General features: G+C 39.8%; 4 protein-coding genes across 5 annotated transcripts in view; 1 reads left to right on the top strand and 3 right to left on the bottom strand.

Moving 5' to 3' along the window:
* The window catches only part of LOC108649859 (putative G protein-coupled receptor CG31760), a 38,557-nt gene extending 27,805 nt beyond the window's left edge, over positions 1-10,752 (bottom strand). The window contains exons 1-2 of the mRNA XM_089257150.1: positions 10,733-10,752; positions 7,659-8,112 (exon numbers count right to left, since the gene is read on the bottom strand). The gene's annotated coding sequence lies outside the window, so the exon portion shown is untranslated. The remainder of the gene's footprint in view (positions 1-7,658; positions 8,113-10,732) is intronic.
* Positions 10,753-13,783: 3,031 nt separating this feature from the next.
* Positions 13,784-16,346, bottom strand: Gr33a (Gustatory receptor 33a). Its single transcript, XM_018098936.3, has 5 exons — positions 16,035-16,346; positions 15,522-15,958; positions 14,803-15,207; positions 14,219-14,684; positions 13,784-13,905 (listed from the first exon to the last, which is right to left on the bottom strand). The coding sequence occupies exons 1-5, from the start codon at positions 16,062-16,064 to the stop codon at positions 13,819-13,821; spliced, it is 1,425 nt and encodes a 474-aa protein (XP_017954425.1). The 5' UTR covers positions 16,065-16,346; the 3' UTR covers positions 13,784-13,818.
* Positions 16,347-21,061: 4,715 nt separating this feature from the next.
* On the top strand, positions 21,062-25,811 carry rho-6 (serine protease rhomboid 6). The gene is made up of 4 exons (XM_018098243.3): positions 21,062-21,312; positions 24,056-24,199; positions 24,273-24,452; positions 24,754-25,811. Exons 1-4 carry the CDS (start codon positions 21,148-21,150, stop codon positions 24,964-24,966), a joined length of 702 nt encoding a protein of 233 aa, XP_017953732.1. The 5' UTR covers positions 21,062-21,147; the 3' UTR covers positions 24,967-25,811.
* A 213-nt stretch (positions 25,812-26,024) lies between these two features.
* Positions 26,025-27,772, bottom strand: part of LOC108649273 (uncharacterized) — a 42,384-nt gene continuing 40,636 nt past the window's right edge. For both annotated transcript variants that reach the window (XM_089257489.1, XM_089257488.1), the window contains exon 6: positions 26,025-27,717. In XM_089257489.1, the coding sequence (XP_089113615.1) occupies positions 26,543-27,717 (1,175 nt within the window). In that variant the 3' untranslated portion in view covers positions 26,025-26,542. The remainder of the gene's footprint in view (positions 27,718-27,772) is intronic.

Raw genomic sequence — 27,772 nt, 5'->3', positions numbered from 1 at the left:
GAAAAAAACATAGAAGAGAAGAGGTAGAAATAGAGGGTTAGCTAGTCAAGAGAGAACTAGAGGTAGAGATATGCAGATAAAAAGAGAAGGAGAAGAAAAAATCTGTTTTCTTCACAGGTAACAAGACAGAAAGAGAGTGACAGAGAGAGACAGATAGATAGTGCTCTGAGTAGCAAAGCAATGAAGGGCAAGAAAGACAAAATAATAGAGAGAGGGCGAGAGATAGAGAGGGAGAGAGATAAACAGATAGAGCGAGAAAGAGAAGCATCGAGAAAAAGAAGAAGACACAGAGATAAATATAGAGAGGAAAAGAGAGATGTAGACAAAAATAAAAGTAAATTTTACAGATCAAGAGAGAGGTAGATGTAAATATATGTAAAGAAAATATGATTTAGGTAGCAGGAATCCATATAACTCTGTTATTCAAGCACTTCTTTAAGATTTGAATTATGAAAAAAATTAAGAGGAAGTGTCCATTTGACGTGCGATTTAGATGTTATATGAACTCACTTAGAAAAACTTTTCGTTCTGATTTGCGAGCCTCAACAAAAACCTGAAGTTAGACATTGGGCATATTGCGGAATTCTTTCTACATGAGTGGCTTATGTTTAGCAGACGTTGTTCAATGCACGTCTATTATCAAATAACCCTAATCAATCAACTACCTTTGCCGGACATTCGCAGCATCACGGCTCGCCGAGTTGGCGCATCAGATTCGTGCGCTGAAATGCCTTGACTTTGGTCAAATGTGGTTTATGAAAAGGGTTTTTCATATCTCTCTTTTATTTTGCATTCATCTACCTTATGCTAAGCACACGGAAATGCTGTGCGAAACCACAACAAATGCGACGCTGAAAGGGAGAATTATTCGGGGCACAGTTCTGGACTGCGTCCGGCACAGATTTGCGTGATTCAGTTCCAGCCGTGCTTATTTTTGTAAACAAACATAAAAAGGATAAGCTAGCTGAACAAGGACGGAAATCGATGGGCATGTGTACGGCATATCCGTGTGCTATACCCAGTGGATGTTGCTCGAAGAGAGGTATGCTCGACCCATGTGTATGTGTGATGGCAGAAAGAAGTTCATAAGATTAAAGATATATTCAAAATATTAAATGTGAAATAATGTATACTTAAGACAGTTCATCTGATACCAGCTTACATCGAGCAGTCTCGGAGTCTTCAATCTCTAGATTACAAAAAATATTACAAATATTATAAGGAGCCTTACTAATAACAATTCCAACCGTAGAAAATTTCCCATATTCATTGCCAAACTTAAGCTCGATAACTCTTCCCCAGTTAGCCCTTTTCCAGGGTATCTTCTAGTTGTTCATGATCGACTTCCCTGCCTCTTTTCATTTTCAGTGAATTTTTTTTTTATCTCGCCTTTTTTAAACCGTCTTTCAAAAATATATATGTATTTATATTGTTCCATATTGTTTCAGCATCATTGCGTTTCGTGTTCGCTTTCCCTTTTAGAGCCATGTCAGGGTTTTTCCTGCTTTTCTGTTTTCTGGCCGTATTTTCGCGATGCGCTGCTTAGTCATGCCCATAAAACGCGCAGCGTGTTGTGAAATTTTCTAACGGTTAACAATAAATTGGAGCATTAAACATGACATTGTCATCAGCCCCCCTCCGCATCGCTATTGTCATCGGCATCGTCACCCAACGCCATTTTCCTAATCATTCGCCTATCGTGCTCATCTTGGCTTCATCGGGCAGTCGATTACCGTTGCAAGTTCAGTCAAGTTCGAAATTTTCGCATGCTCTATAACATACCCAGCTGTACATATTTATGTCTATATATATAATATATGCATGAAGTGTATATATTTATAATTTTGGGTAATTTATGAAGCAGGATGCATATTACGTATACGCAACGGGCGCAAAAGATAAAATGGAAGAAATTAAGGTAGGCAGAAGAGACAAGGATAGAGATGGAGATAAAGATAGATATAAAGAGGGACAGAGATGAGGAGAGAGAGAATGAATTCGCAAGTCAGATTGTTTATACAACTAATACATCCATAATCGTAAGCAATTGCTTGAATAAATAATTCGTAGGAGAATACTGACATTTCGCTCTTAGACTGTCCTACAATCTGAAGTCTAACATAAATTGTAGCTGCAGCATTTATTTAGAGATAATGCCTTGAATAAAATATTTAAGCATTCAGAATTCGCAAGCTAAAGAATTTCCATTTTTAGCCGTGGCAGAGATAGAGCTAGAGCTGATGCTGGAATTGGGAATGGAGATGGAGTTGGTCTTATTTCACTGTAAATAAATTTGATTAAATTATGCATAAATTTCGACAGTTCCCGAAAACTTTTCACCACGCTAAAAACATTTCCTCGAATGTGTACGAAACGAAATGGTAAAGTAATATAAAAAGTGACTCGACTCAGTTCTCGGGTCACTTCCATGATTCATTTGCAGCAATTTATTTAGTGGCCAATATCATTAGCATTAATTTTATTAATTTGCCACACATAAAGACCGACCTAGCGCCGCATATAGAACCAGCTGAGAAAATAATATTACGCTGCCTTCAAATTGGTCATTAAGTCAAATTCAATGCGTGCCCTCCCTAAAAAAAAGTATACACAAAATATAATACACATACACATATATTATGCATACATACTTATACATGTATATATTTATTGATTTGGGCCTGTGGCCCCACAAATTGCTGGGGCCATGTCATGTTCGCGTCATGGGAATTTAATATCAATTTGATGCCACTTAAGATTGAAATATATGGAGCATGGTGTAACCAGAGCCTAGAGCCCAGAGCCCAGAGCCAGAGCCCGAGTGCGTAACAACTTCAAATGGTTAGAATATTATCCATTTCGAAGGCCTCATTGAATGTATTTAATTCACCGAAATTTCTGTTGAGTTGTATTTCATTTAAATTGCAATCGATAATATATAAAAGGAAATATAATTCATTAAATTGTAGATATGATATTGATAACGGTTAACACAAGAGGGAAATCTAAAAGGAATAAATTCATGGGAAAGGCATAAGCTTATATAAGCCAAACTGCTGTACTTGTAAAGTAAATATATATATTGATATAGATATATATAACAAATATATAAATATATATATCTGACTATATATTTTGTATATGTATACATTTTAAGAATTAAATCTTGAGACTAGTTTCATGGCAAACCTTTAAAATGTTCTTTTAAACGTTTCTCTGCAGGGTGTCTTTAAGTTGTGATCGTTTTGCTTTGTCAATTTCTTTTATAACTGGCATATTCTATGAATTCTATATTGTTCAATAGATATCCTAAATATTTTATTAGATATTCTTCCTCTAACTTGAGTCACTCGCTTTAGCTCAGCTTAAGCTTTACTTAAACATTTTCAAGTTCTTTGCGCTCAGCTAGGGTATCTTTTAGTTGTGCACTCTCTTTCATTCTCACTCTGTACTCGCTCTGTTTGGCCACGAATGACAAGTCGAAATGTAAACAAAGTGAAGTGCCACAACGATTGTCATTAATATTTATCGCCACAGCCATTATTGTCAGAGGGCCACATGGCATACCGAGTAACTATATACATATGTATATGTATGTATGTGTATACTATATGAAAATGTGACAAAGGGGAGAAAAAATAGAAGGCAAGAGACAGGCATACATATATTTATAGAGAGAGAGAGAGAGAGAGAGAGGGAGAGCGGATGACAGCTTTAAGCTCATTAAAAGCTAGCACATCTATAAGCATAATTGTTATTTTTTATATAGACTCTGTCCTGGGCATATTCGTAACTTATATTGTATAGGCTTCTACATATGTATGTAGAGCTTATGCATTTCCATGACTTGACTGGGAATATTACTATCAGCTATTGCCAGCCAGGCAGCGAGTGCGAGTGCGAGTGATTGGATCTACTAAATGAAAGCACTTGTTACATCAGCTCACAATGTTTTGCCAAGAGCCTTTGTTTAATTATAACAAAAACGACATGCACATGGCTAAACACACATACATACACACTCTTACACGCACATGGAGGCACAGACTCAACAGAGTTGGCTGCGCTTAAAGAGATGCTTGAATGTGAGCAGCACAAACGATATTCAAACAGAGCAACGCATATTAAGAGGCCTTATCGTAAAACGATATTCAGAAAATGTGGGCAGGTGTGATTGTGAGATATGTTATAGCAATATATGAATAAGCAATATAGTAAAAAGAAAGATTTTGAATATCGTAAAACGATATTCAGTAAATATGAAAGGCACAAATTATAAAATGACTTGATAATATTTAAAATAATATTTAAAGTGTGCCGTGGCAATTCGGAGAACTAAATGTGAAATATATACGATATACGATACGATATATCGCTATTGTATTTAATACTAAATACTATTTAGTAAGTAAGTCTTATCATAAGTTGATAATTATATTAGAAAAGTATATATAAACATATATAATATATATTGTGAATTGCAAAACGATATTCAGGCCAACTGAGAGAGGAATAAATTTTAGTTGCAATGCCCATCGTTAGCTTTACTTTTAATCACAGCAGAGCCCAAACAATTTGTTTCGTATATCGTAAAAGTAAATTAAAATCGGGTCTAATGCCCCTGGAAAGTTCGATAAATTAGTTCAATTATTCAGCTCAATTGTGCCCGTGCCCCGATTTAATTTCGTTTGGCATTTCTAATTTGTGTGCTTAATTTAATTAAGGCGAAATTAGTTTATGCAGATTTGGCTGCTAATAATATCCGTGTGGTCACAACAATTTGTGAATCACCAAGAACTGTAAACAATGTTGTTTTGTTTTGTCATATTAATAAATAAATTACACATATCTACTGCTGTTGCTGGGAGCAACCAGAGACAGGGCTTGTGGTAGCAGCAATTGGACAGATGTATCTCTGTGTATATTCGAGTGTATCTTTGCAGCTGCGTGTTTCAATATTTCATGCGGCATGCCACATTGATTATGCCGCACATTAGCATAAATGTGCAAACCTTTCAACTGCCAGGATTACGGCTGCGAGGGTCGCCAAACTCTCTGGCTGAGCGAGACGAGTGCAACAATAACAAGTGGAAGCATGATGGGCGGGGATCGTTCGACTAGCAGATATCCTAGACAATGCAATGCAAATCTAAGAATTCCAAGCTTGTTCTGTGATATAAGGAGAACAAATTATTGAATATGATTTTAATATTGTTTACGAAACCCCGAAACCCCTGTGCTTCATCACAGGCAACTAGCGCTTTTAGCGAAATCAATTTATCGATTATCTAGCGAGATGGAAAGAGTTATCGAAAAAGCCAATGAGCTCATGCTGTGTATTAAGAAAAACATTACGAATCTCAAGGCTCGAGTCTTTGTTGTTTACAAGCGCGCTGTTCGTCTAGACAGACACATGGATAGATGGATAACTGAACGGACGGACAGACAGCCATAATTCTATCGAGTCACCTCTGCAAGCTAATCAATACTATGCATACTATATATTTGCCACCTCTGCATCATCCTCAATACTAGTATATATCCCTTATGGCCACTGCCACGCCTCCCTCTCTGCCTGTTGTATACAGTTTTATAAAATCAATATACTCTGAACTCCCGTTTTTAATGGGCATAAAAAGCATTTGAATCTATTGTTGCCATTGCTGCTGCTGCTGTTGTTGTTGTTGTTTCAGGTGGATGACTGCTTGCTCTTGAGTGTAAAGGTGAATGAACACGGGCACAGTCAGTCGGCATCGATATGCTAGCAAATATGCATAAATAAAATGGGCAAAGCCCATCAAGTACAGCTACGTGACGTTGGCTCAAGAGCAGACCAAAGCAGAGCAGAGCAGGGCAGAGCAGAGAAGAAACAAAAACAAAAAAGCGTAGCATATTTTCCAGCGCAGCGACTCGCCTCAGAATTGGCCTTAAAGCCATTTAATTTTATTAAGCAAATGGGAGCTTTAAACCATGCCCTATCCCTTGTCAAACGTCGTCTGGCTGATGCCGAGATCCCAAAAAGGGTCTCCACAAAACTGAGAAGAAGAAGACAAAGACGTGGAGCGAGGAGCAGAGGGAGAGGTGGAGAGAAAATGTGTAGCTACGGCCTGCTTTACAAGTCACTGAGTAAATAATTTAGCGCATTCAATTATGTACAATAATGCCGCACACACACAAACACACACACACACACACACATACACAGATGTATATGTATATCTAATACAAATGAACGCCTTTTGATAAATATAATACGCTCTGGCATGCGCTGCTTATCAATTTCGATGGCTTTAAAGCGTATGCAAATAAAGTGAACTTCAAATGAAGTCTCATAAGAGAGAGAGAGTGAGAGAGAGAGTGAGAGAGAGAGAGAGAGAGACACAGAGATAGAGAGAGTGAGAGAGAGAGACAGTTCCACACGAAATGGATTTAAAGTTTGATGAACGTTAAGCTTCAAGGGTTGTGTAACTATCACAAAGTGCAATTCCCCAGCGACTCGCTCCCCTCTCTCCGGCTGCCTTCCAATTTCTCTAGAGGCAGCGTTTTCCATATCCCAATAGAGCTGTTGGAGTGAGCTGATCCCTTTTTACTTAAAGTAAACTGCTATTGGCCATCGATTTGAGTCTCAGCTCGAAGTATCAAAACAGCCTCTCGCTATGAGCTGGACTCGAGCTAAACGAGCCCCAAAAGAGTCCTCAAAATATGGCTAAACTTTAGTGCGTAACGCCCCTTCCAAGCCCTTCGAGATGCGAAGGTCATAGGCGTGCCGTAGAGTGGTCAAGTTTTGCTTTGGTTAAATTTAAATGGAATTTGCTTACGTCAGTCAATGTCAATTAAGATTTTTAAAGGAAGATAGGAAATTTACAGAAAGCCTTTATGTATCTGGTATTGCATGCACACACATTTCCTGTTATTATATGTATCTTTCATAATAAAACTGACTCACATTGACAGATTTCCTTAAAGTAGTAATTTATTCGCTTGCCTCTGCATATTTCTTTAGATAAATAAATATAATTGCCGATTTCATTTCAGCCCAATAAAAGCTTATTGCTCTTTTAATAAAAAATAGCGATACGATATCTATTTAAATACTTGAAATACTTGTTTCGCTCATAATGTACATCACTTATTATATTTACCTGTTATTCATTTCACTTTAATTTATAAAGTATGACTTTAATATTTGCTGTTTGTCCATATCTAATCATGATTTCTTTATCATTTAATGCTATTTATACATTGAATATACTCAATTTCAATTACTAACAAATCGTAATGCAATGACAAATAAATACAGCTGAGCTATCGTCTTTCAATCGCCCAATAGATAAGACTGAAACTATTTTTAATTGCAAAATTGATATATCTTATCAGTTTAAAGCCTTATCGAGTATGTAATCCCCATTCAATTGCAGTCATTACATTTCTTTCCCATTGTTATCTTATCTTACCAAAGAGTCATACTCTTCTTTGTTTGAGTCATGGGTTCTGAGCATTTCTTTCTTATCAATTTATAATCACAAATTTTTATTGAAAAAAAAAAAAAAACTAGCCGATTCATCGTTAATCCGTATTTATTGTCTGCTAAATATGTACATATATTTACATATTTTCTTCAATTTACATATGACTGTGTTTTCTTTTATAGGTCTTACCTCTCTTTCATAAAAAATCAAATCATGTTAACGCTTTGTCCTCATCAGAGTCAACCACTTGGCTGTTGTTGTTGTTGTTCTCCTGCTGCTCCTGCTTCAGCTTCTGGCTCCTCCGCTTTGGCCTCTTGTTTTTGTGGCTTTTATTTTTTATATTATTTTAAGTTGTTGTTGTTGTTGTATTGTTTTTATTTCTTTTGTGTGTATGTGTGCGCACGTTGTCTGTGGCAGGCTTTCACGTACTTAAATCTGTATTTTACGTATTGTATTTCAGGCTCTCAGACATGAGGCCCACGCACTCGTATTGCTTTTGTCGTTTCACTCCAATTCAATTCAATTTCTTCTCTATCTCTCTCACTCTCACTCTCACTCGCTGTCTCTTTTGTTTTTATTAAAATTTGTCTTTTTCTTGTTCTTTTTTTTAGATTTTGTTTTTTCTTTCTTTTATAATTCAATTCTATAGATGATGATATGTGAAGATATTTAAATTTCTCAAGCAAAAACACAGATGCTGCCTCTCGTTCTCTCCCTCTCTCTCTCTCTCTCTCTCTCTATGTGTGTGTGTTAAGTTAATTTGCCGCTTGTTTGTTTATTGAATTTGTAGCATTTACGTAGTTTATGATTGGCTTTCACAATTTCAGCATGCATGTGGTAGGATGGACATGCGAGGTGAGTTTAAAAAGTAATGCGAGATCTGAGATTCGCATGAATAGCTCTTTCACTTCCTTGAAGTAATGCCATCATCTTCTCTTTTCAGTATTTCCCTTGGTATAGTCAAAATCGAGAAGGCGCCATTAGAGTATCAAGATACTTTCGGAGTACACCTTGGCTTTGGCCATAAGCTGTCTTATAAATAGCTGGCAAAGCATTTAAGCTGCCGCTAAAAGCTGCTTGAGGGCTGCTCGAATTTAAGCTGAAAGAACTTGCTCAGGCTCCTACCCCAACTGAGTTCAGTCGGCGGCATGTCAGCCGAGTCCTTTGATGCAGCCAACTTTAGAATGGGTAAAGTTTTGATTCTCTGCTGAAATGTCACATATTAGTTTGGTGCTTCAACTTGCGTGCTCGATGCCGAAATTTCCATCAGAATGAAATAGAAACTTTGTGGCCTCGGCGAAAAGTTGTGGCTCAGTTGTCACTCGATGGCTTCGACACATTCGCACACTTTATGAATATTTATTAGCTGCAGAGCTCTTAGTGTTGGTTAATTGAAGCGTTTCGCGAAATCCCGAAAAACCTGTTGCCTCATTAACGCCTAGGCCGACCCCTAGGCGTGCGGGCCAAAGTTAATTACAATATTTTATGGCGGGGCATACGCAGCAAATTTAATTCCCCAACAAATTGCCCACAGTCCAGAGCGAAAAAATAGACCATAAAAAAATGTAGAAGAGACGTGACCGAAAGAAATGGAAAAATAAATACAACTTCGGGTTGACATGCTCCTTAAATGCGCAGCTCAAACAGGAAATAAGAATTTACTTAATGGAAGTTGTGCGAGAGAAGTGGAAATAAAAATGAAAATGGAACAGAAAGTGGAAGTGGAAATGGTACTGTGATAGAGCCGCGTCTCGACGACCCTTCGAACTGTTCTTATGAGAAAACCATTGAAAAGGTGGAAGAGAGAAGCGACAAAAAGGTTTAATTTTAATATTTCTATATACAAATTTGTAGGTAATTTAGAGAGAGGAGCTATTCACTGCAACATTGTTTCTCGCATCGTAAAACCTATCAACCAAACTTATTTTTAGTTTTCTTGTTTATCCTTCTCTCTTTTGAAACTTATCAGTAGCTTTCACTCGTGCTTCTTTCTAGTCTTTTTTCTGGCTATAGAAATTTGAGGCAGAAATTGCTTTGCTCTCTCTTCTTGTTCTTTTCTTATCACATGCCTCACTTGAAGCTACTTTCTGTATTGAATGAAACTGAAGAGAGAAGCGAAATTTCCTTTCGCAGTTTACTCTAACTAATTTCTTGTTTATCTGGTTGCAAATTTTACCAGAATTTCTTTTTTCTGTCTTTCACTTAAACTTTCGTTTAGTTTCTTTCTTCTTGTCATTCAACATGAAGAGAGAAGCGTCCAAGTCTCTAGGTTTCTTTGTCACTGGCTTGCCTTTCAGCAAGTTTTCCATGGGTTGACTGGCAGCTAAGAAGTTTAGCTGCTAAACAGTTTTTGGCTTTGCTTCTTTCTTTCAGGATTATTTGATACAAAGCGGGAGCTCTGAGCTCTATTCAGACTAACTCTTTGTTCGCCTGCTTTTGACAGTTGCTTCTTCAGAGCGCGCATAACTTATCTCTTTCGACAGCGCTTCTCGCTGCACTAAAATTTAGTTTTCATCTAGTTATTGAACTCAAGTACATGGAACAAAATGTTTATACTTCTGTCGTTGATAGCTTTTAGCTATGGCAAACTTGAGCAAGCCATTCAAGTCATGTTTTGTTCTTCCGAATGTGCTCGACCTCCACCCCTATCTCCACATCTATCTCTTTATCTATCTCTACCTCGCCTCGACTATGCAAAACACATTCTTGGAGCAAAAGTTTTATTACTTTTCTGCAAGGTCACGAAAAGCAAAAAGAACAACCTGTAAGTAGAAATCTCAGATATATCTATAGCTCTGGACTGGGGGCGGGGCACACACATAGCTGCTGCTGCTACCATTTTTTTTTTGTTTTTTCTTGTTTCTTGTTTGGAGGCAGACGCCCACGCGGCGCCATTTGCGCATCTCTGCGCTGGTTATTCAACAGAGCCAAAACCAAAACGCATTTCCAACAGTTCCCAAAAAAACAAATAGTGGGTGCTACAATAGAAGCCCGAATGGGGAGTACGAACTGGAATTCACTGCGTCTGCACTTTGGCGACTTATTGTTAATTAAATTTGCCACACAAAATTTGACGCCGCCCGCAGAACTTTCGCTTTTCATTACAAGAACAACAACAGCCACACAGACACACACACACACACAGTCTTACATATATGTATGTATGTAGAGGCAGCCACCCACACTGACACACACACACGCACAGGTTTCTGTATATGATTTGGTTTCGTCTCGATTTTCTTCTGGTCGCACAACCAACGCACTCGCAACTCCGCCACGAACTGTTCCGCCAACAGTTGCCAGGAGTCCTTTAAAGTTCGAATATGTCCTGCAAGCGCTGCCTCGTGTGCGACACGAGCTGGCGAACGAACGAACGCACGAGCGAGCGAACGAGTGAAGCTCTCTCTTACGCATCCTGTCAGCCAGTTGTTGTTGCTATTTGTTATCAGTTTGATTTGATTTGGTCGACAACAGCAGCAACAGCAACAACAGCAACAGCAGCCAAAGTCCTCGCACAATTTGCCTTCGCTTGGGCGAGGGTGTTTGCTTGTCTTCTCAAGGATATTTCCTGTCTGACTGTGTGTGTGTGTGAGTGTGTGTGTATGTGTGTGGGCGTTTGTGTCTGACTGAGAGAGCGCGCTCTGTGCTCAACTCACCACACAGTTGCTCCTGTTGCTGCTCTGCTGCTGCTGCTTCTGCTTCTGCTGCGGCTCTCTGTTGTTCGTTGGCCCACAGACACCTGTAGTGTAAAGCTTTTGCGCCAGAGTTGCCATCCCGAGCTGCTGGCCATAAGCTAACAGGTTATTTAGCGTACTCGAAACACTTGAAAATGTAGTCTCTGCTATACTATATATATACGAGTCTAGACTAGTTCTTAGAGAAGGCGTGGCGGACCAGATGATTTGCACGATGAGTGGAGTCAATATAGCAATGTCTGTCTGTACGACTGCTAGTCTATCCGTTAGTTTATCTGTGCATTTGTCTATCTATCCGTCCTTACTTCAGTCTATTCATCTGTTCAGCTCTTCGCATTTTTATGTAGTTGCTCATTACAAACTCTCAGATCAAGTTAGTGTAAATAGGCATAGGTATAGAAGTAGTAGTGGTAGAGGCGGTGCGACCCAGATTCGGCTTAATTTTGACTTGTGAATGCATAATTGCAAGATATGTAGACATTGGTTGGGATATCTTCTAGTCGGCTAGTCTCGCATAGAGTTTTCACACTTTTGAACAGTTTAATATTAAACTATCTATACTAAGCTTAACCTTCGTCTTAGAAACTCTTAACTATCCTAATGAGTTCAGTATTCTATTTTCTGTATATTAAGGAAAAGCTTTATAAAGTTTTTCTCAATTTCAATTCATCAGCCTTGGCCTTTTGCCGACCGCAGCTCAGGCAACTGAAGTATGCAGAGTTCATTTTCACAACTCTATGGATTAAGCCACAGTCCCCAAAGGATTAACCAGTGTTGCACAATTCACTTTTGTACGTTCAGCTGTCAGCGCCAATGATTTGAGCATAATAAATCCACAGTTGCAGACAAATAAAAGTTTTCCATGCGAGCTGGGTTGAAGGCCAATGCATTTTAGTCTCAATTACTCAAATAACAACAACAACAACAACAACAACAACAACGATGACAACAACGACGACAACAACGATGACAACCTGTTGGTATTGTGTGTAAATTGGCCCCGCCCACCAATAAATGTGCGCTACGTTGTCTGTGTCTGCCTGTCTGCTTGTCTGTCCCTCTGTCCCTCTTCATCCTGTCTGGCTGCTCGTCCTGTTTGTCCTGTTTGGTAGTTTATACAATTTGCCACATTCCAAATGAACTCTTAAAAGTGCCCTGACATTTCACTTGGTCACGTTGCCTGCTGGGAGTGGGATACAGAGAGAAAGACAGGGAGAGAGAGAGAGGGAGTGGGCCAGTGGATGAGAGGGTGAGAGTGTGGCAGTCATTCAAGTGGTTTGTGCTATGGGCAACAGTTGACGTAATTTGCAGGTAATGTGTGGCCTGTTGCTGCTTCTGTTTGCCCTATATCTCTCTCTCTCTCTGCCGCCCCTCCCTCTGTCGCTCTCTCTGTGTCTGCTTCTCTTTCGCTCTCTAGAAAGTTGCAGCGCTACTGGTCAAACATGTGACATTTTCGCGTCGTATTGATTTATGGCATTGATGAGGCTCCACACCTCGTATCACTTGCTGCCGTGTAATATAAGCTACACTTCGTCTGGTCAGCGCACACACACACACACACACACACACACTAGTACACACTCGCACACAGAAAATCAATTTTATTTGATAGGCCGTCATAATATCGAAACATTAATTGATTGCCTGCACTTCGTAGGCTCCCCTCTGTTGGCAGGCAGCCTTTCGCTCCATGTTAGTTGAGCCTTATGCAGAAACACCTATACATATGTATATGTGTGTATATATATCCGTATAGTATACATCAGTCACTCCCAGGTGCGGCCAATTGCAAGTGCAAGCGAATTTTGTGCACATTTCCGTTGCGCTAAACGTGATTGAAAGCGGAAATTGCGGCATGTTCTTACCTTTTGCTTCACACTTCGCCACTTCCGTTTGACAGCCACAAAATGGCGGCTCAGCACTTCACGCGCTGCCTCCTCCATCCTTCCTGCTTCCCGCTTCCCGCTTCCTCCGGCCACTCTAAGCCCGAATGACTGGCAAATCGTGTTTTTCAATTGACAGTTGATAAAATTGTGTTAGAGCGTCATCCTCTCCATCCCTTCTGCCTTCGTTGATTTGCAGCTACCTTGGGTTAACCGCGGCAGTGTTGAACAACGCGCACTGATGCGATTAACGGCACCGAACATCACCAGCTGTCCTGCTGCGTTAGTTCTCTTATTTCCTTATCTGAACTGCAGTTACTTTGCGTGTAAAGACTTGTTAGGGGTGCGATAGGACAAGTGGGTACTCTATAAAGTCTGGATGGCTTGCCTCAGCTTATACAGTTAGTTTGTTTTAGATATAGCTTTCGATTTCAATATGCGTATTTACTTTCTGTTTCTATAGAACTTTTCTTACTCCTCTGTACATCAAACTATTCTCATAAAAATCCATTGATTGATTGTATTTCCATTTCTTCACATTCTCTTTATGCTTCAATTCAGTTAAATAAAATTTTAATTTAAATGCATAGTTGAAGCATTTCATAGATCGAATTCCAATTGAATCAAAAGCCATTTTCTTTTGAGTAAATAATCAAAATATATTTTACATATTTAAAGCTTTTCATCGAGTGATTCAAACTGCAGTGCTGATTGAAAGTTGATAAAAATGTGACAAAAAAATTCCCATTTAATTGCATTGGAGCGAAACGCTTAGGTCATGAGGCCCTCGTTGCGCAATATGGCCGTCATGTCGAACTGCAGCAGGACAATCAAATACGACGTGGCTGCACTCACAGTCTGAAAAAAATGAAAATTAAAATTGAATTGAATTGAAGCAATTCAATTGAAGATGAGCGACTGCTTTATACTCGTTCGCGATGTGGAACTCATTTGACTACTTTAACTCGAACTTGTGTGTCTTATTCTCTAAGAACTGAGATATGAAAATATGAAAACTTTTATAATATTAAAAAAAGTATCTGATAAACTCTAGCTCTATCTTTAGATATACAAGACAATTATTATTTACAAACTAATATGCCCTCATCGCTTTTGTGAAGCAGTATTGGTATGAATTTGAAGCTGTCAATAGACATTTGCTGTGCCTCACCGAGAATATGAACGTGTAGTCGAGTGCGAAGAGCCCGATGCCATTGAACTGGAAGTAGCCCTCCCAGTGCAGGAACTGCAGAGTGAAGGACTTCATCTTGTTGTAGAAGAGATCGTTGCTCAGCATAAAGGCCGGCTTCTTCTGCATGATCTCGTGCACGATCATCGCCGATTGCTTGGAGTGATTGTTGGCGTTGCAGCACAGGCGCAGCACTATGTAGGCCACCACCATGGTGGTAAAGCTCCAGATGACATACAGATAGGTCACGTAGTCCAGCAGGCGACTCTTGCCGCTGACTATGAAGTTGACCTTCGTCTCGAGGAATATGCCGAAGATGCTGACCACAAAGCAGGCCGCCATATAGGGCACGCACTGTGGTCCGAACTCCCCGTTAGTCATAACGCTCAGCGCGAGTATTTTGTCGTGCAGCTTGAACAGATCCGGCAAATTGGCCTCTGATGTGGTGCTGCGAAAGTTGAATAAGTTTTATTATTTAAAAAATATGTAAATTGTTAATATATGCTATTTCCAGTACTTTTATACATTGTATTTTAGCTCTTATACTCTATCTCTTTAAAGCTCACCCAGTATTCTCTTCCATCATGCCCTCGTTGTAGTCGAAGATGTCCTCGTCCTCCTCATCGCTGGTGTTCAGCTCGTTCTGCTGGTTGGTCGGCAGCGCCTTTTGGGCCTTCAGCTCATCCGCCAGCTTGGGATCGGTGCTGTAGATGGCTTTGGTGGCGGCTGCTTTCTCGGCGGGCGTCGGCTTGCGCTCCTGCTTCTTGCCCTCGCTCTCGATGTCGAAGACCGTGAGCGGAGCGTGGCGGTGGCGCGCCTCCTGGTTAATCTTCTCGAAGAGCTTATTTATTTGCTCGAAGCGATTCGAAATGACAGACACATGATAGATGAATTCGCCCTGGATAATGCTGCCAGCCAGATATGGGAAGCTCGACACCATAAATGGTATTATCGCATACTCGCCAAAGGTGCTGAGAGAGGGAGAAAGTGAAAGCGAGAGACACGATTAAGAGGGGCAGAGAGAGACGTTCGTCGAGTGATTTATAGCTTGACCTGTTGGCTGCCGAGACAGATTTCTGTAATTAATATATGATAATAAATTTGACCTAAGATAAATTGAAATATAATCTAGATAAAGTGAAACAGAAATGAAAAGTGAAATAACATTCCAATAACAGTGCACTGTTAATGCGCTATAAACTGTCTTCTATCATCTTTCATCATTCTACTTTATATAATCTCTCTCTCTCTCTCTCTCTCTCTCTCGTCAGTCTATCATACTCACGCATACAGCTCCTTGGAGTCGTAGTACAGGGCAAAGATGAAGACGCTGAAGACAAAGAGCCAGGTGAAATGGTAGGCGACACTGTGCTTGACCGCCTGAGCGCGCCCCTTGTCCAGTTCGGCAACGCGTCGGCACTTCTGGATGACCACATCGATCTCCGCCAGGCGCGTCTCGAAGTCCACAAAGAACTGCTTGCGACGGTAGAGACTGAGCAGGGTGATCGTCACATAGAGGAAGGCGCCCAGGTGCATGAACAGGTTGTTGCTCAGCCGGCAGACGCTGTTGCAGGCGTCGAGGAAGGGCAGGCCGAAGCTCTTCATCAAGTTGATGCCCAGGTAGGAGGACAAGTAGAGGCAGGGCACAATCACCATCATGCCATAGTCCAGCACAAAGTTCGACTGCGCTTGCTGGCGATTTAGCGGTATCAGGCCTATGGCCTACATATGGGCCAAAGCAAAGGAATAAGAGATATTGAAATGAACACAAAGAGAGCTCAGTATATCTACAACTGACCATAGAGAGCCAATTCATAACCTGAATCATTTTCCTGCTCTTTTTCGCTATTTGTTTGTAAACTGCCCCGTTTTGTTGCACGCTCTGCACTGAGCTGGCGGCTCGCGTGGCACTCGAATCGGACCCCGAATTTACTTAGTTTGTTGTCATAATAAAAATGGTTCTATTGACTGAATAATGCGCACATGTTTAAGATAAATATCTTCGGAGTTCAGCGCCGCTCAATATGCTTTTAGCTTATTAAATGTGAGCCGACAAGTGCACTGAGCGAAATTACTATTGATGTCTGTGCATATATTTAGGTTTTCATTAGCTTTAGTTGGCTGAGTGTAGATGATATAATATAATAATAATATTTACAATAACTTATATGTGAATAAATCAATATTAATATATTTTAGTATTAAATTAGATTTACAATAAAAATTAATCCCTAAGAATTTATATTTGGACGTGGATTTCTTTATTAATCAAAGTGAATATAAATAAAATAATTTATTATATATAATAATCTGTTAATATGTAAGATGAATAATTACATTTTATAGAGCGACTATAACTATTTTGACTTTTATACTATATAAAACTATACGACTTCGATCGTCCTTCTCTGTGGGTCTCTCAAATAATAAGAACATTTGATTGGGCTTTTATTTGGCGAATTTCAATGTTTCATTTCTTAAAGCACCTTACCCTTTAAACTAACTTTAAACTTGACTTTAAACACTCCGATCTATTCATGCGACAGTAAAGAAACATTTCAGAATCCGTTCATTAGACAGTAATTAGAGTTAATCGAATCTAATGCTCGTCTCATTCGTAATGTTGTCTAACATTTCTAGTCCTCTGCATCTTAATTGAATTTTCATATCGTTACAGGAAATGCTCGCACAGGGAATTTGCATTGTTTCGCTTGAGTTTCGCATGAGGCATCAGAGCAATTTGTGCTGCATTCTGTGCGGTTGATCCAATAATTTCCACATATTTGCACCGTATTTTACTTGCTAATTAAACAATTATAAGTTACGGCCCGGCCGCAGCCTCAGCTCAAGTTTACAACTATAGCAACTACAACCACTACGGCTACAACAAATGGCGTTAATTCTAGAGCGGAGCTAAAGAAAACCAATTAAAAGCAAAGCCCCCTTGAAGCATTAGGACCCCACACATGGATGATAAAATGCAAATTTCCCAAGAGCTGACAGCTGCACAGAGTGGAGGATAGCAGAGCAGGGAACAGAGAGGGGATGGAGGCAATTGGAGAACTGGTGTGCGAGTAGGCGTGGCTGTGCCATAGTTGAGAATGAAGTTACTTGCGAAGACGCCGCACACTGAAGGTGTTGCCTTTTGCTTACGCGTAGTTAATAATTGAGTTTGCAACTGAGGCACGCACAGCATATAGACGGGGCGCACACACACGCACGTGTATATATATAGATACATATGTATGTGTACATAGCGAGAGTGGGGGAGCTGCTTACACACATCTTGTTCAGCTGCTTTAAGGCTTATGCCTTTGCACACGCCAAGACCGCACAGATACAAACACAACACACACACATAAACAATTTAGCTATGCTAGACATACATATAGAATATGTTAGTATGTAATAAGGCTGTGTATGTATATATGCGTATGTATATGTTTATATATGCATGCCCTATACATCGCAGTCACATATCTCCCCCTGCCTCTCCTCTTCCTGCTTATCCACCTCCTTTCCCTCCTCCGTCTCTTCCCTGCTGCCTCCTTCCTTCTCTTCCTCAATCTACTAACTCGTCTCTAGCTCTCTAACTTTCTAACTCTATCATTTGCATCTCTAAGTTTTGATATCATCCTTCGGTCTATTTTGTTATTTCGACATTATCCCCGATGCTGCCTCATCTCACTCATTGTTATTGCAGTTGCTCTGCTCTGGCCATAAACACGCCCAATTCTTTGGCTAATCAGACGCTGCGTTTTATGATGCTTCCACTCCCACTGGCCCTCTGTCCTCGTCCTTCGCCCTTTCTCTCCTACTCCCTCTTCCCAGCTCTTTTTATTTACTCCCCTTGGCGTTATCAATAAAATAGCGCTCATAAACTCAAGTGCCACGCCTACGGCAAACAGCCCTCAGCTAGGTCTCGGGTGTCCCAAGTGGCGACGCTTTAGTCACTCAATCAAGTGGCAAACATTCAAGTGCCACGCCCACAGCTCATACGCCCTTTGTTTGCGAGAGATTTTCTGCCAAGATTTGCCTAAACGTTTTTTTCGAGCCCGCAACCATAATGAGAGGGAGCTGGGAAACTTTAGCCTGCCAAGAAAATGTAAGGAAAATGCATGTTGATTTTGGCTTCGGTTTTCCATAGACTCAGCCAGCAGCTTATCGGCGTCCATTAGGCGCATTACGGCAACCCCGATAAGAACTCTAACAACGAGCTAAGCGCGAATAGAAAATGTGAAAATTTACCAATTACCTAAAGGAAACGAGAAGGAGTGCTGTAGACGGGCAGCACCGACTACTACTGAATACCTATTTAAATTCTAAGATTTGTTGGTCAATCTTTAGATGGACAACTTGACTATAAAGTCTAGCTTCAAAAGATTGGAAGAGGAGAGATAATCTAAATGCAGCTAAGCGGAGAGGGGGTAGTGGTGAAAAGTGAAAGGGGCAGCCGAACGAAGAAGGAAAGGTCGAACAGATGGATGAGCGGAAGGATGGACAGACAGACAGACACACTGACAAATAGACGGATAGACGGAATAGATAGACGGAAGGAAAGACGGATGTACAGCGTGGTGAACATTTCGCAAAACCAAATAAAATAATTGAAATGCTTTAAGCGCTTACAAATCTATTCGCTTTATCTAGTCCATTATCAGGGAAGTGCTATGAGCCACATACCGATGCTAATTGAGGTATGCATGGACTCAGTAAGCTTTACAGTTAAAGTTCACTCATTTATCCACTTCAGTATCGGTCTGTGAATTTCCATTCGAAAAAGAGAAAAACCAAACATTTTCAAAGTCCAGCAGGGATTGTTTCGGCACGTAGCCTTCAGCTTCAGTTTCAGCATCAGCTCCGGCTGAGGGGGAGGTCCTTAATGAGTTTGATTTGGTTTCGCTTGGCTTATATAAATATTTCATTGTTGCCATTCATAAAGCGCTTGGCTGCTGACAGGCGCTGCTCCACGTGCCACGTGCCCAGCCCGAGAGAGCGAGCCCAAGCGACTGCCCAGCTGAGCAAAAGAGCAGAAGAGCTGCGTTTGCTCTGCCCCACGAAGCTTTTCACCACGCCAGCAATAACAACAAATTGCTCGTGTAAACATTGCGAGTTGTTGTTGTTGTGGTTGCTGTTGCTGGAACTGCAACTTTGCTGCTGGCAATTGGACTTCTGTTTGATTTGGCCAAAATGTCAAATGCCAAGGATGCTGTTGCTGCTGCTGCTGCTGATGCAATTGTTGCTGCTGCTGTTGTTGATGTTGAATGGAATTGCCAATGGCTGACTGTCAGATGCCACAAGTCGGAAATATGTCTGCGAGCTACAGAACAATTTGAGTTATGCTTGTCTATGAAATGTTTTACTCTACATCTACAGCTGCTTCTGGGATTTACTAAAGTAGAAATGTCTAAATATGAACGGTTTAGAAAAAAAAAATTGATTTTGTTTATAACCATTGAATAACGTTTATTTTTCAGCAATGAAATTGATAAAAACATTAACATTGTTAGTATACCCCTTGCTATGACGTATTAGGAAAGGCCAGCATCGGCACTGTTGGCTTAGCAGCTGTTTACATTGCTGATCTGCATGAACATGGGATCAAAATTTGCACTGTAATCTTGGTGAAATACCAGGCGAACAGAAACGACTAGTAGGGTGGAAAATCTCAGTTAACAGCGCACTTTTACAAACTGTTAATGTACAGCGACTTAACAGAATCATGTTAATTAACAGTACCGCCTATGTTAACTAACAGAATGCTGTTAGTTAACAGCAGTGACAATGTTAACTAACAGCAACTTAACAGAATCATGTTAATTAACAGTGATATCTATGTTAACTAACATGATTATGTTACTTAACAGTAACTGTACTGTTAACTAACAGAATTATGTTAAGTAACATAATTCTGTTAGGAGGCTGTTAACTAACATTTTTCACTCTGCTAGCCATTTCTGTTCGCCTGGTACTTCTGTAAGACGCCGTTCAAATTTACGTCCCAACGGCCACATCAGCAGCTCCCTAAGTTATGCAGCAATACTATTATGTATAGTAAATTTCTTTGACCGTTGTTTTTTGAACATTAAATTCCATTAAACAACCCCGTTAATTAAAACACCGTGTTATTATTTATTGCAAAAATAATGTTTTTTGATTTTTTATTTTTAAATTTACATAGTTTATGATGAAATATTTCGATATTATTCACAAGTACTTTTTAATAATACTTGATACATTTTTGATTAATTTTTTCATATATCTGCTAACCATCTGCGAACTAGAATGATGATGAAGTAGCGTTATATCCGCTTAATATCTGCGAACGGGGATGATGATGAAGTAGCGTTACAATCTGAAATAATAAAAAATATATTATAGAAAACATATTAGCTGCAAGAGTGCCAAACAGACTGAATTAGGTGTGGACTTACCTCAGTTGACTCATGATGAATACTGCTGATATATTTGTGTGTAAGAATATTTCAAATTCCAGGACAATTTCAGTCGGTCTAGCCAGAAGAAGTCAATTTAATATATTTAATAATATTTAATAATAGTGTTACAATATCTTTTTAAAATACAGCTTTCATTCCTTTAGCCAAGACACAAACCGATTAGAAATGTTGTTAACGCTTAAAAGTATGCAATGAGTTTTGGATATGCGTCTTAGTCATAGATTCCAATAAGTGATCAAACGATCGATGGAAAGAAGAAGAACAACGAAAGCGATATGTGTGTGAGTGTGTGTGTGTGGGTTGTACTGAATTGTGTTGTGCTGCTCTATGTAGTCGCGAATTAAGCACCCAGCGCAGCAGACGTTTCGTTCCGTTTGTTACAATACATATTGTTAAGCAGTTGTGCTATCGATTAGAAAAGTGTTTACGTGTGTGTGTGTGTGCGCAATATCAATGCAGCCCATTGACAAACAGGACACAAAATATGGCAAGCTGCTGCCGCTGTCAGAGTCGCGAGCGCCGCTGCAAAAGATTGTCATTGATTGTCATGACTTGACGGTGACGCATCGACGTCTTTTGCGCGTGCCCTGGTTCCTACTGTGGATGTCCTTTGTGCAGGTAGATGGACAGCCAGTCAGCTGGCTGACGTGACGTATGCGTAATGCTTTCCATCTAAAATACAGTTTGTTATATCTTTTGTATCCACTTTCATTCGAATTGTTGTATTTTTGAGTTCACCAAAAAACAAAATCAAACAAAGAAAAGAAATGCAACGAATCACTTGGTGCGCATTTCGTGTTATCAGCTTTTGTTACGCTTTATCAGATATCGGTTGTTAATTTCGTATTTTATTTATGGTCGTTAGTATTTGAGGTCACTCAACTCATGCAAGATTAGTATTTAACAGAGAACTTCCTCGTACGATTTGCACATGTTGCTCGGTGAATCACGTTCCTTTTGGTTATGCGCAGAATTTGCTAAGAAAACTACTGAAATGTGGTCATAAGTGGAAATTTATGAATATACGAATTATGTGTTAATATCTTGGGTGTAATATCAAATTCAAAGTAAATTTTGTTTTATGAATAAGTGGGAAAATAAAAATAAGTAATATATTTTTATTTTTGTATTATATTTTCGTTCCTATTTATAATATTAGTTACTTTATATATAACTACAGGCAATATCCCACTCTACCTAGAAACATACGAGGCTAGTCTAGGTAATCTCTGATTTTAGGGAGTATAAGTAGTAATATATATTAATTAATTAGGTTACTTTGAAATAATAAATATGTAAAGAGATAGAAACTATACTTAGGTACTATTTGTTATCAAGTTTTGATAAATATACATACAACTATATTTAGAATGAATCATACTTTGATTGCAGTTGAGTTGCTTATATGTCACTTTTTCTCCTTAAAAAAATTATTGAAAAGTCTGAGCACCAGCAAGGTTTTTCGAAGCAAACCCGGAGTTCTTTCAAAGAATTATTAATTTTATAATTTGTTACCCTTGAACTGCAACTACGACGATTGCTAGGGACTTGGATTCCCATTGCTCTGCTGTCCATATACAGATCAGTTAGATCATCAGACAACTTTTGTATCGTGCCATATGGCATATATGTATATCTTAGCTCAGCTAAATTATTTGCTTTCATTCTCTTTCCAATCAGCCTATGCTCCAATAGATTTCACGAATGTCAGCTGATCTCTGTCTGGCTTGCAGCAAGTGCGAATGCGGTTTGCAGTGCAAGTGGTTGCACTCACCCAACCGATCCACTCACCCACTGAACCACTCACGCAGTCGCTGAAGAAGTCGCACAAGTGTTTCCCCATTAGAAAAGTCCACCCAGTTTGTCGTCTCTTGTTTTATAACTCATTCATTGACGCACGCTTTGAGCTCTCTTAATTACTTTTGGGCTTGGCTTAAGATATTCCATTCCATATTACATAATTTGGTAGACTTCAATTCCAATTCCACAATCCCAATCACAATCACAATCGACTTGGCTCTTGCCTTTTTCAGTTAGCTTCGATGTTGATTCCAAATTGTTGCAACTGGCATTTGTCATATTTGGTGTGATGCATGTTGCACCGATTTGGCATAGTTTTTGTTGTTGTTGTTGTTGTTGTTGCTGCTGTTGTTGTTGTCGTTGCTGTTGTTGTTGCTGTTGCTGTTGCCTTGTCAGGCAGCACAATGTGTTAAAGCTTCTTGGCACTCACACTTGGACGTCCAACACTTGGCTGATGCTGAGCGAAAGTGACAGATGGCCTGACATCATTTTGTGCTGCTGTAACATTCTGATCGATTACACTGTGCTACAAAGTGCACTGGGCAGAGCGTGTGCAGGTTATACGCGCCAGCTCTCTCTCTTTCTCTCTGGATAACGGAGTGGTCCAGAAATCATTTGAAAACAGTGTATACAGAGTGGAGAGTGTAAACAACATATTACTTAAAAATGTATAAAAAAATATACTTATACACAAAGACTGCAGGTGGGGGGTCCGAAAACTTAATGAGAATAGATTAGCTGCGCTAATTGTACCAGTTATTTATAAAATGATTGATTTTAAATCTTTTCTTTTGAGGTTTTTGTTTATAAATAAATCCTGGAATGGAAAAATGTTTAGGCTTGCTTTGCAATTATCGCATATGTATGTAAAAGTTTAACAATACAAGAAAACCGCTTAAAATAAAAGAATAAATATAGAAAAAATTTTTATTAATGGCGAATCTAAGTATATTGAGTATTCATACATCAAAAATCAATTTGAAAGTTCCATTTCGTTTCGTTATCTAAAATAAGCCATCTCCAGCAACTTGGCTCTAGGTATGTGTGCCATAACCAATGCAACCCATAATGAATACCAATTAGAGAGCAAAAGACACAGAATGTTATTGCTTAAAAGTAAATAACTAGATATGATCGGTTTATGAAAAAAGAAAAAAAGAAGCTCAACCCATATACAAATATCTGGGGAATGTGGAAATGTGGAGAATATGCTCCTTAGCACACACACCACATCAAGTGGAGTATGGTAAATGGGAAAGTAGCAAACCTGTTATTTTAAGTATATATTCGTATAGAGAACACTGTAGGATCTTCTACTCCAGAGATGTGCCAATAAATTATTGACTTACATATACATAGTTAAAATAATACGTACAATATTTAAATTATATATATATGATATCAACACCTTCATCTTAATGAAGAGTCATAGCCAACAACTTTATCTGGAACATTTCGCACTGTCGGCCCTCAGTCTCGTAGCCCAGTGTAATGCCTTAATGTCTATCGTTTAAGGTCGCTCATTTGTCTGATTTGTCGCCTTGTCTTCTGTCATTCACAGATCTCGATGTATCCGATTGTCAACGGGTGCATGCAGCGGCGCCTCATCTGCAAGCCGGAGTTGATGCACGAGTATTGGCGCTTCTTTACCTACATGCTGCTCCACGCTGATCTATGGCACCTGTGGATCAACATCTGTCTACAGGTGGGTCCCGGCCACCACACACTGAGCTACTCGGTTAATGCTTTTTGGTTTTGATCTGTTCTTTTGGGCTCAGTGCTTCATTGGCGTCTACCTGGAAGTGGAGCAAGGTCACTGGCGCTTGGGCGTCGTCTATGTAACGGGCGGCCTTTGTGGCGGCCTGGCCCACGGCTTGCTGCAGCCGGGGCTCTCGCTGCTCGGCGCATCGGCGGGCGTCTCTGCCATGCTGTGCAGTCATGTGCCCCACCTAGTTCTGGTCAGTCAACTGTGGCTAAATCGAGTGCAACCGCAATTTAATTTGTTTTCTACTTTGTCATACACTGTTCACATGCGGTCATCGGGTATATTGGTTTGATAGGAACGCTCTAAATGCAGTTGGACCGTCACCAAGCAGCCACTCCATACATATTAAACTAATGCATAACGGCCTTCCACCACTTTCAGCTTTTTTCAGCCCTGTGAACAGCGTCCAGTCGGCAACGCCCGGCTTCGTTACCTTGTTATTCACATTGTTCATTAACTTTTTGATTTGGTTTTTGTCTATTATTTTCCCATAGAATTTCTCGAAATTGTCGCATCGCTTTTGGCGCATCGCCGTCCTCCTGATCTTGCTCGTCGGCAATGTGGCATACACGGTTTATCACTTCTGCTTCAATGACAATCTCAATCCGCGCATCAGCCTGGAGGCGCATTTGGGTGGGGGCATGGCCGGATTGTTATGCGGCTTTCTCATTTACAGGCAAATCTCGTCGGAGTCGCGAAAAATATAAAGTTACTCTGATCGATCGATTCTAGATTCCATTAGATCTACCTTAAATTAGTCTCAACATTTGCAATTCAACTCGAATCCGCCGGAAAAAGCCAAATCAAATCAAACGAATAAATTTCTGGCCGTATTTTGCGCTTGGCTTTTATGGTCAAGCCATTGACTCTTAAGGGCATCCATAAATTTCTGTGCTTCAGTGGTTAAAGCGTTATTTTTACACCATCTAATCGATTTTATAGGCCCGATTTAATGACTCAGCTAATTAGCTGGAATAATGCATAAGGCAAGGGTAATTAAATATTTATGTTAGCCCATCTAAACTGGAGCATTGATCATTTTCATTTAGCAGTGCAATTAGCTTCCATTTATTCATAGCATTGGCTCATAACTCATCAACGTCGAGTTTGATTTGGTGGAATTGGTGGAATCTCAATGAATCAATTGAACAGTTTTCAGGTTAATCGAATCAGTTATCAGAAAATGTACTCTAAATTCCAATAGACTTCTATGATCGAGGGTAGTCCATAAGTTTTTGTTTAGCTTAGAAAAGGCATTTCATATGCCAATCATATCATCCGAATCTATTTGTTAAATGTTTAAAAACACAAAGCACTGAAGAATTTGAAAACGTAGTATTATAGAGAAAATAAATAGAGAGGCGAAGAGGGAGAGAAAGAGACAGAACGAGAGAGAGTGAGAGGGAGAGACAGAATGCGAGAGAGAGAGAGGGAAAGAGAGAGAGAGACAGAACGATAGAGAGAGAGAGAGAGAGAGAGTAAGAGACAGAACGAGAAAAATCCGTTACAGAAAAATCTAAATTGACTTATATTGAATATTTTAAAAACTTATTTTAAGATACATTATAAGAGCGACGAATTCTAAGTCTGCCCTCGAAGCTAAAAATTCTTTATATTATATTAATTATAACTCTTTATTTATTGTTTAAATTTTAAATGTATAAATAAATAAAGGTTATTTATATATGCTCTTTAAAAGTATTTAAATGTATTTAAGACATATATTTTTTATTATTAAAATTAAAAATTTTAAATGTTTTTTTTTTTTTTATATAATTAAATGTTGTCTGCTTATTTTGTCATATTACAAAAATTAAATTTCAGTTTCGATTTATAAATGCATTGAAGTTTTTTCCAGATTTGGTTGGACCTAAGGCGTGGAGAACTACGTCTATAATACAACTTAGTGTTAAGGGTACCTTATAGAGCTGTGCTCATGGAAATAGTAGTAATGATAAACGCAATACAATTTTAAACAGAATTTTAAGATTTTTCAATGCAGATTATTTGGTTAAAATTTTCCATAGGCCAGCACTACTAGCACTTTCATGAACACAACTGTATAGAATATTATATATGTATATGTAATTATAATGTAAAAATAGATTAAACTTAGTCTATATACTAAATGCATTAGTTCAGAGCTAAAACGGGAAAGGGCAATGAAAGAGTTGTCTTAAATGGTAAACGGCCACACTCCACACACACACAAACATACACAGACTCACGCACACTCGCACACAGAGATATTTATCGGAGGAAGGGCTGGAGGCGTGGCTTAAATTAACAGTCTAATGGGCCGCACTTGACGCCCACCTCGGTGCATTTGCATTCGAGGCATTGATTGGATAGCTCCACAATAATGCGACCCACTCGATACATACGGCCGTAAATGTTGCAGCCGGCTAATTTTAGTATGCCCGCAGGATCCATTAGCCCCTCGCCCCCAGAAAAAGTTGCTGTTCCTCCTCCTGCTGCTGCTGGTGTTGCTGCTGTCGTTGTTGTTGTGCTGCTGCTGCTGCTGCTGCTTGGCGCATGCTGATAATGATGAAATTGCTGCAACTGTTGCTGTTGCTGCAGCTGCTGTTGCTGTTGTTGCTGCAATTGCTGTTGCTGATGTCGCACCTCGTAGCTGGTGTCCATGAAGGGCAATTTGTCGAATGGTGACATTAAAAATGGATGCACTGTGGTGGAAACAATTGCTGTTGGTGCCGTTGCTGTTGTTGTTGTTGCTGCTGTTGTAGTGCTTGTTGCTGCTGTTGTTGTTGTTGTCACTGTTGCCGGTGTGTTTTTGGTTTTTGCACTTGTTTGCGCAGCGCTGCCCATTGAGTTGTTCCTGTTTATGTTGACGTTACTGTTGTTGTTGCTGTTGCTGTTGCTGTTGCTGGCGGGTGTTCGACGCGTGGTCGCTTGACCTTTGTTGCGGGATGGCTTTGCCGTTGCTGTTGCTGTCTGATTGCGTCTATTGCTTGATGTTTTCGGCTTTGTTTTGTTGCCCTTCTTGTGGCCACGTGCTGCGGTGGGTGTGGCAGGTGGGCGCACAGTAGTTGGTGTTGTTGCATCTGTTGCTGCTGCTGGTGCGGCTGCTGTTGGCAATGTTTTAAAAGGCGGCACTGTACTATTGCTGCTGCTGCTGCTGGTGAGGGGTATGGTGGGCAGGTTCATGCCCAACAGCTCTTCCAGCAGCTCATCCAGTTTGGTTATCTCATTTTTGTCTATCAGCGGTGTTTGTTTTGTGGTTGTAGTTGCAGCTGTTGTTGTAGTTGTTGTTGCTGCTGCTGCTGCTGGTGCAGTTTTATTGCCGGAAGACTGGCTGATGCTGTATGTGACACTCTCGATGTGTTGCTGTTGCAGCTGCTGTGCCGGTTTCTTCTGCAGCTTGTCTCCAATCAGCACATCGAGATTTGGAGGCCTCTCCGTGTGTATGACATCTTTGAAGGGATCGGGCGTTGTGATCTCTGTTGGGCGAAAAGAGGAGAAGTAAATGAATGGGCAATCAAAGATGATGTGAGA

The sequence above is a fragment of the Drosophila navojoa genome, chromosome 3, assembly GCF_054131105.1.
Source record: "Drosophila navojoa isolate 15081-1374.11 chromosome 3, UAZ_NAV_1.0, whole genome shotgun sequence".
Lineage (NCBI taxonomy): Eukaryota > Metazoa > Arthropoda > Insecta > Diptera > Drosophilidae > Drosophila > Drosophila navojoa.
This window is presented reverse-complemented; position numbering and strand designations above follow the sequence as displayed.

Excerpts from the sequence above, each read along its gene's own strand:
- Gr33a (XM_018098936.3), bottom strand. The coding sequence starts at position 16,064 with ATGATTCAGGTTATGAATTGGCTCTCTATG. Across the intron at positions 15,959-16,034 it reads TTATGAATTGGCTCTCTATG|GCCATAGGCCTGATACCGCT; the intron begins GTCAGTTGTAGA and ends GCCCATATGTAG. Across the intron at positions 15,208-15,521 it reads GACTCCAAGGAGCTGTATGC|CACCTTTGGCGAGTATGCGA; the intron begins GTGAGTATGATA and ends TCCCTCTCTCAG.
- rho-6 (XM_018098243.3), top strand. The coding sequence starts at position 21,148 with ATGCAGCCCATTGACAAACAGGACACAAAATATGGCAAGCTGCTGCCG. Across the intron at positions 21,313-24,055 it reads TGTGGATGTCCTTTGTGCAG|ATCTCGATGTATCCGATTGT; the intron begins GTAGATGGACAG and ends TGTCATTCACAG. Across the intron at positions 24,200-24,272 it reads GGATCAACATCTGTCTACAG|TGCTTCATTGGCGTCTACCT; the intron begins GTGGGTCCCGGC and ends TTTTGGGCTCAG.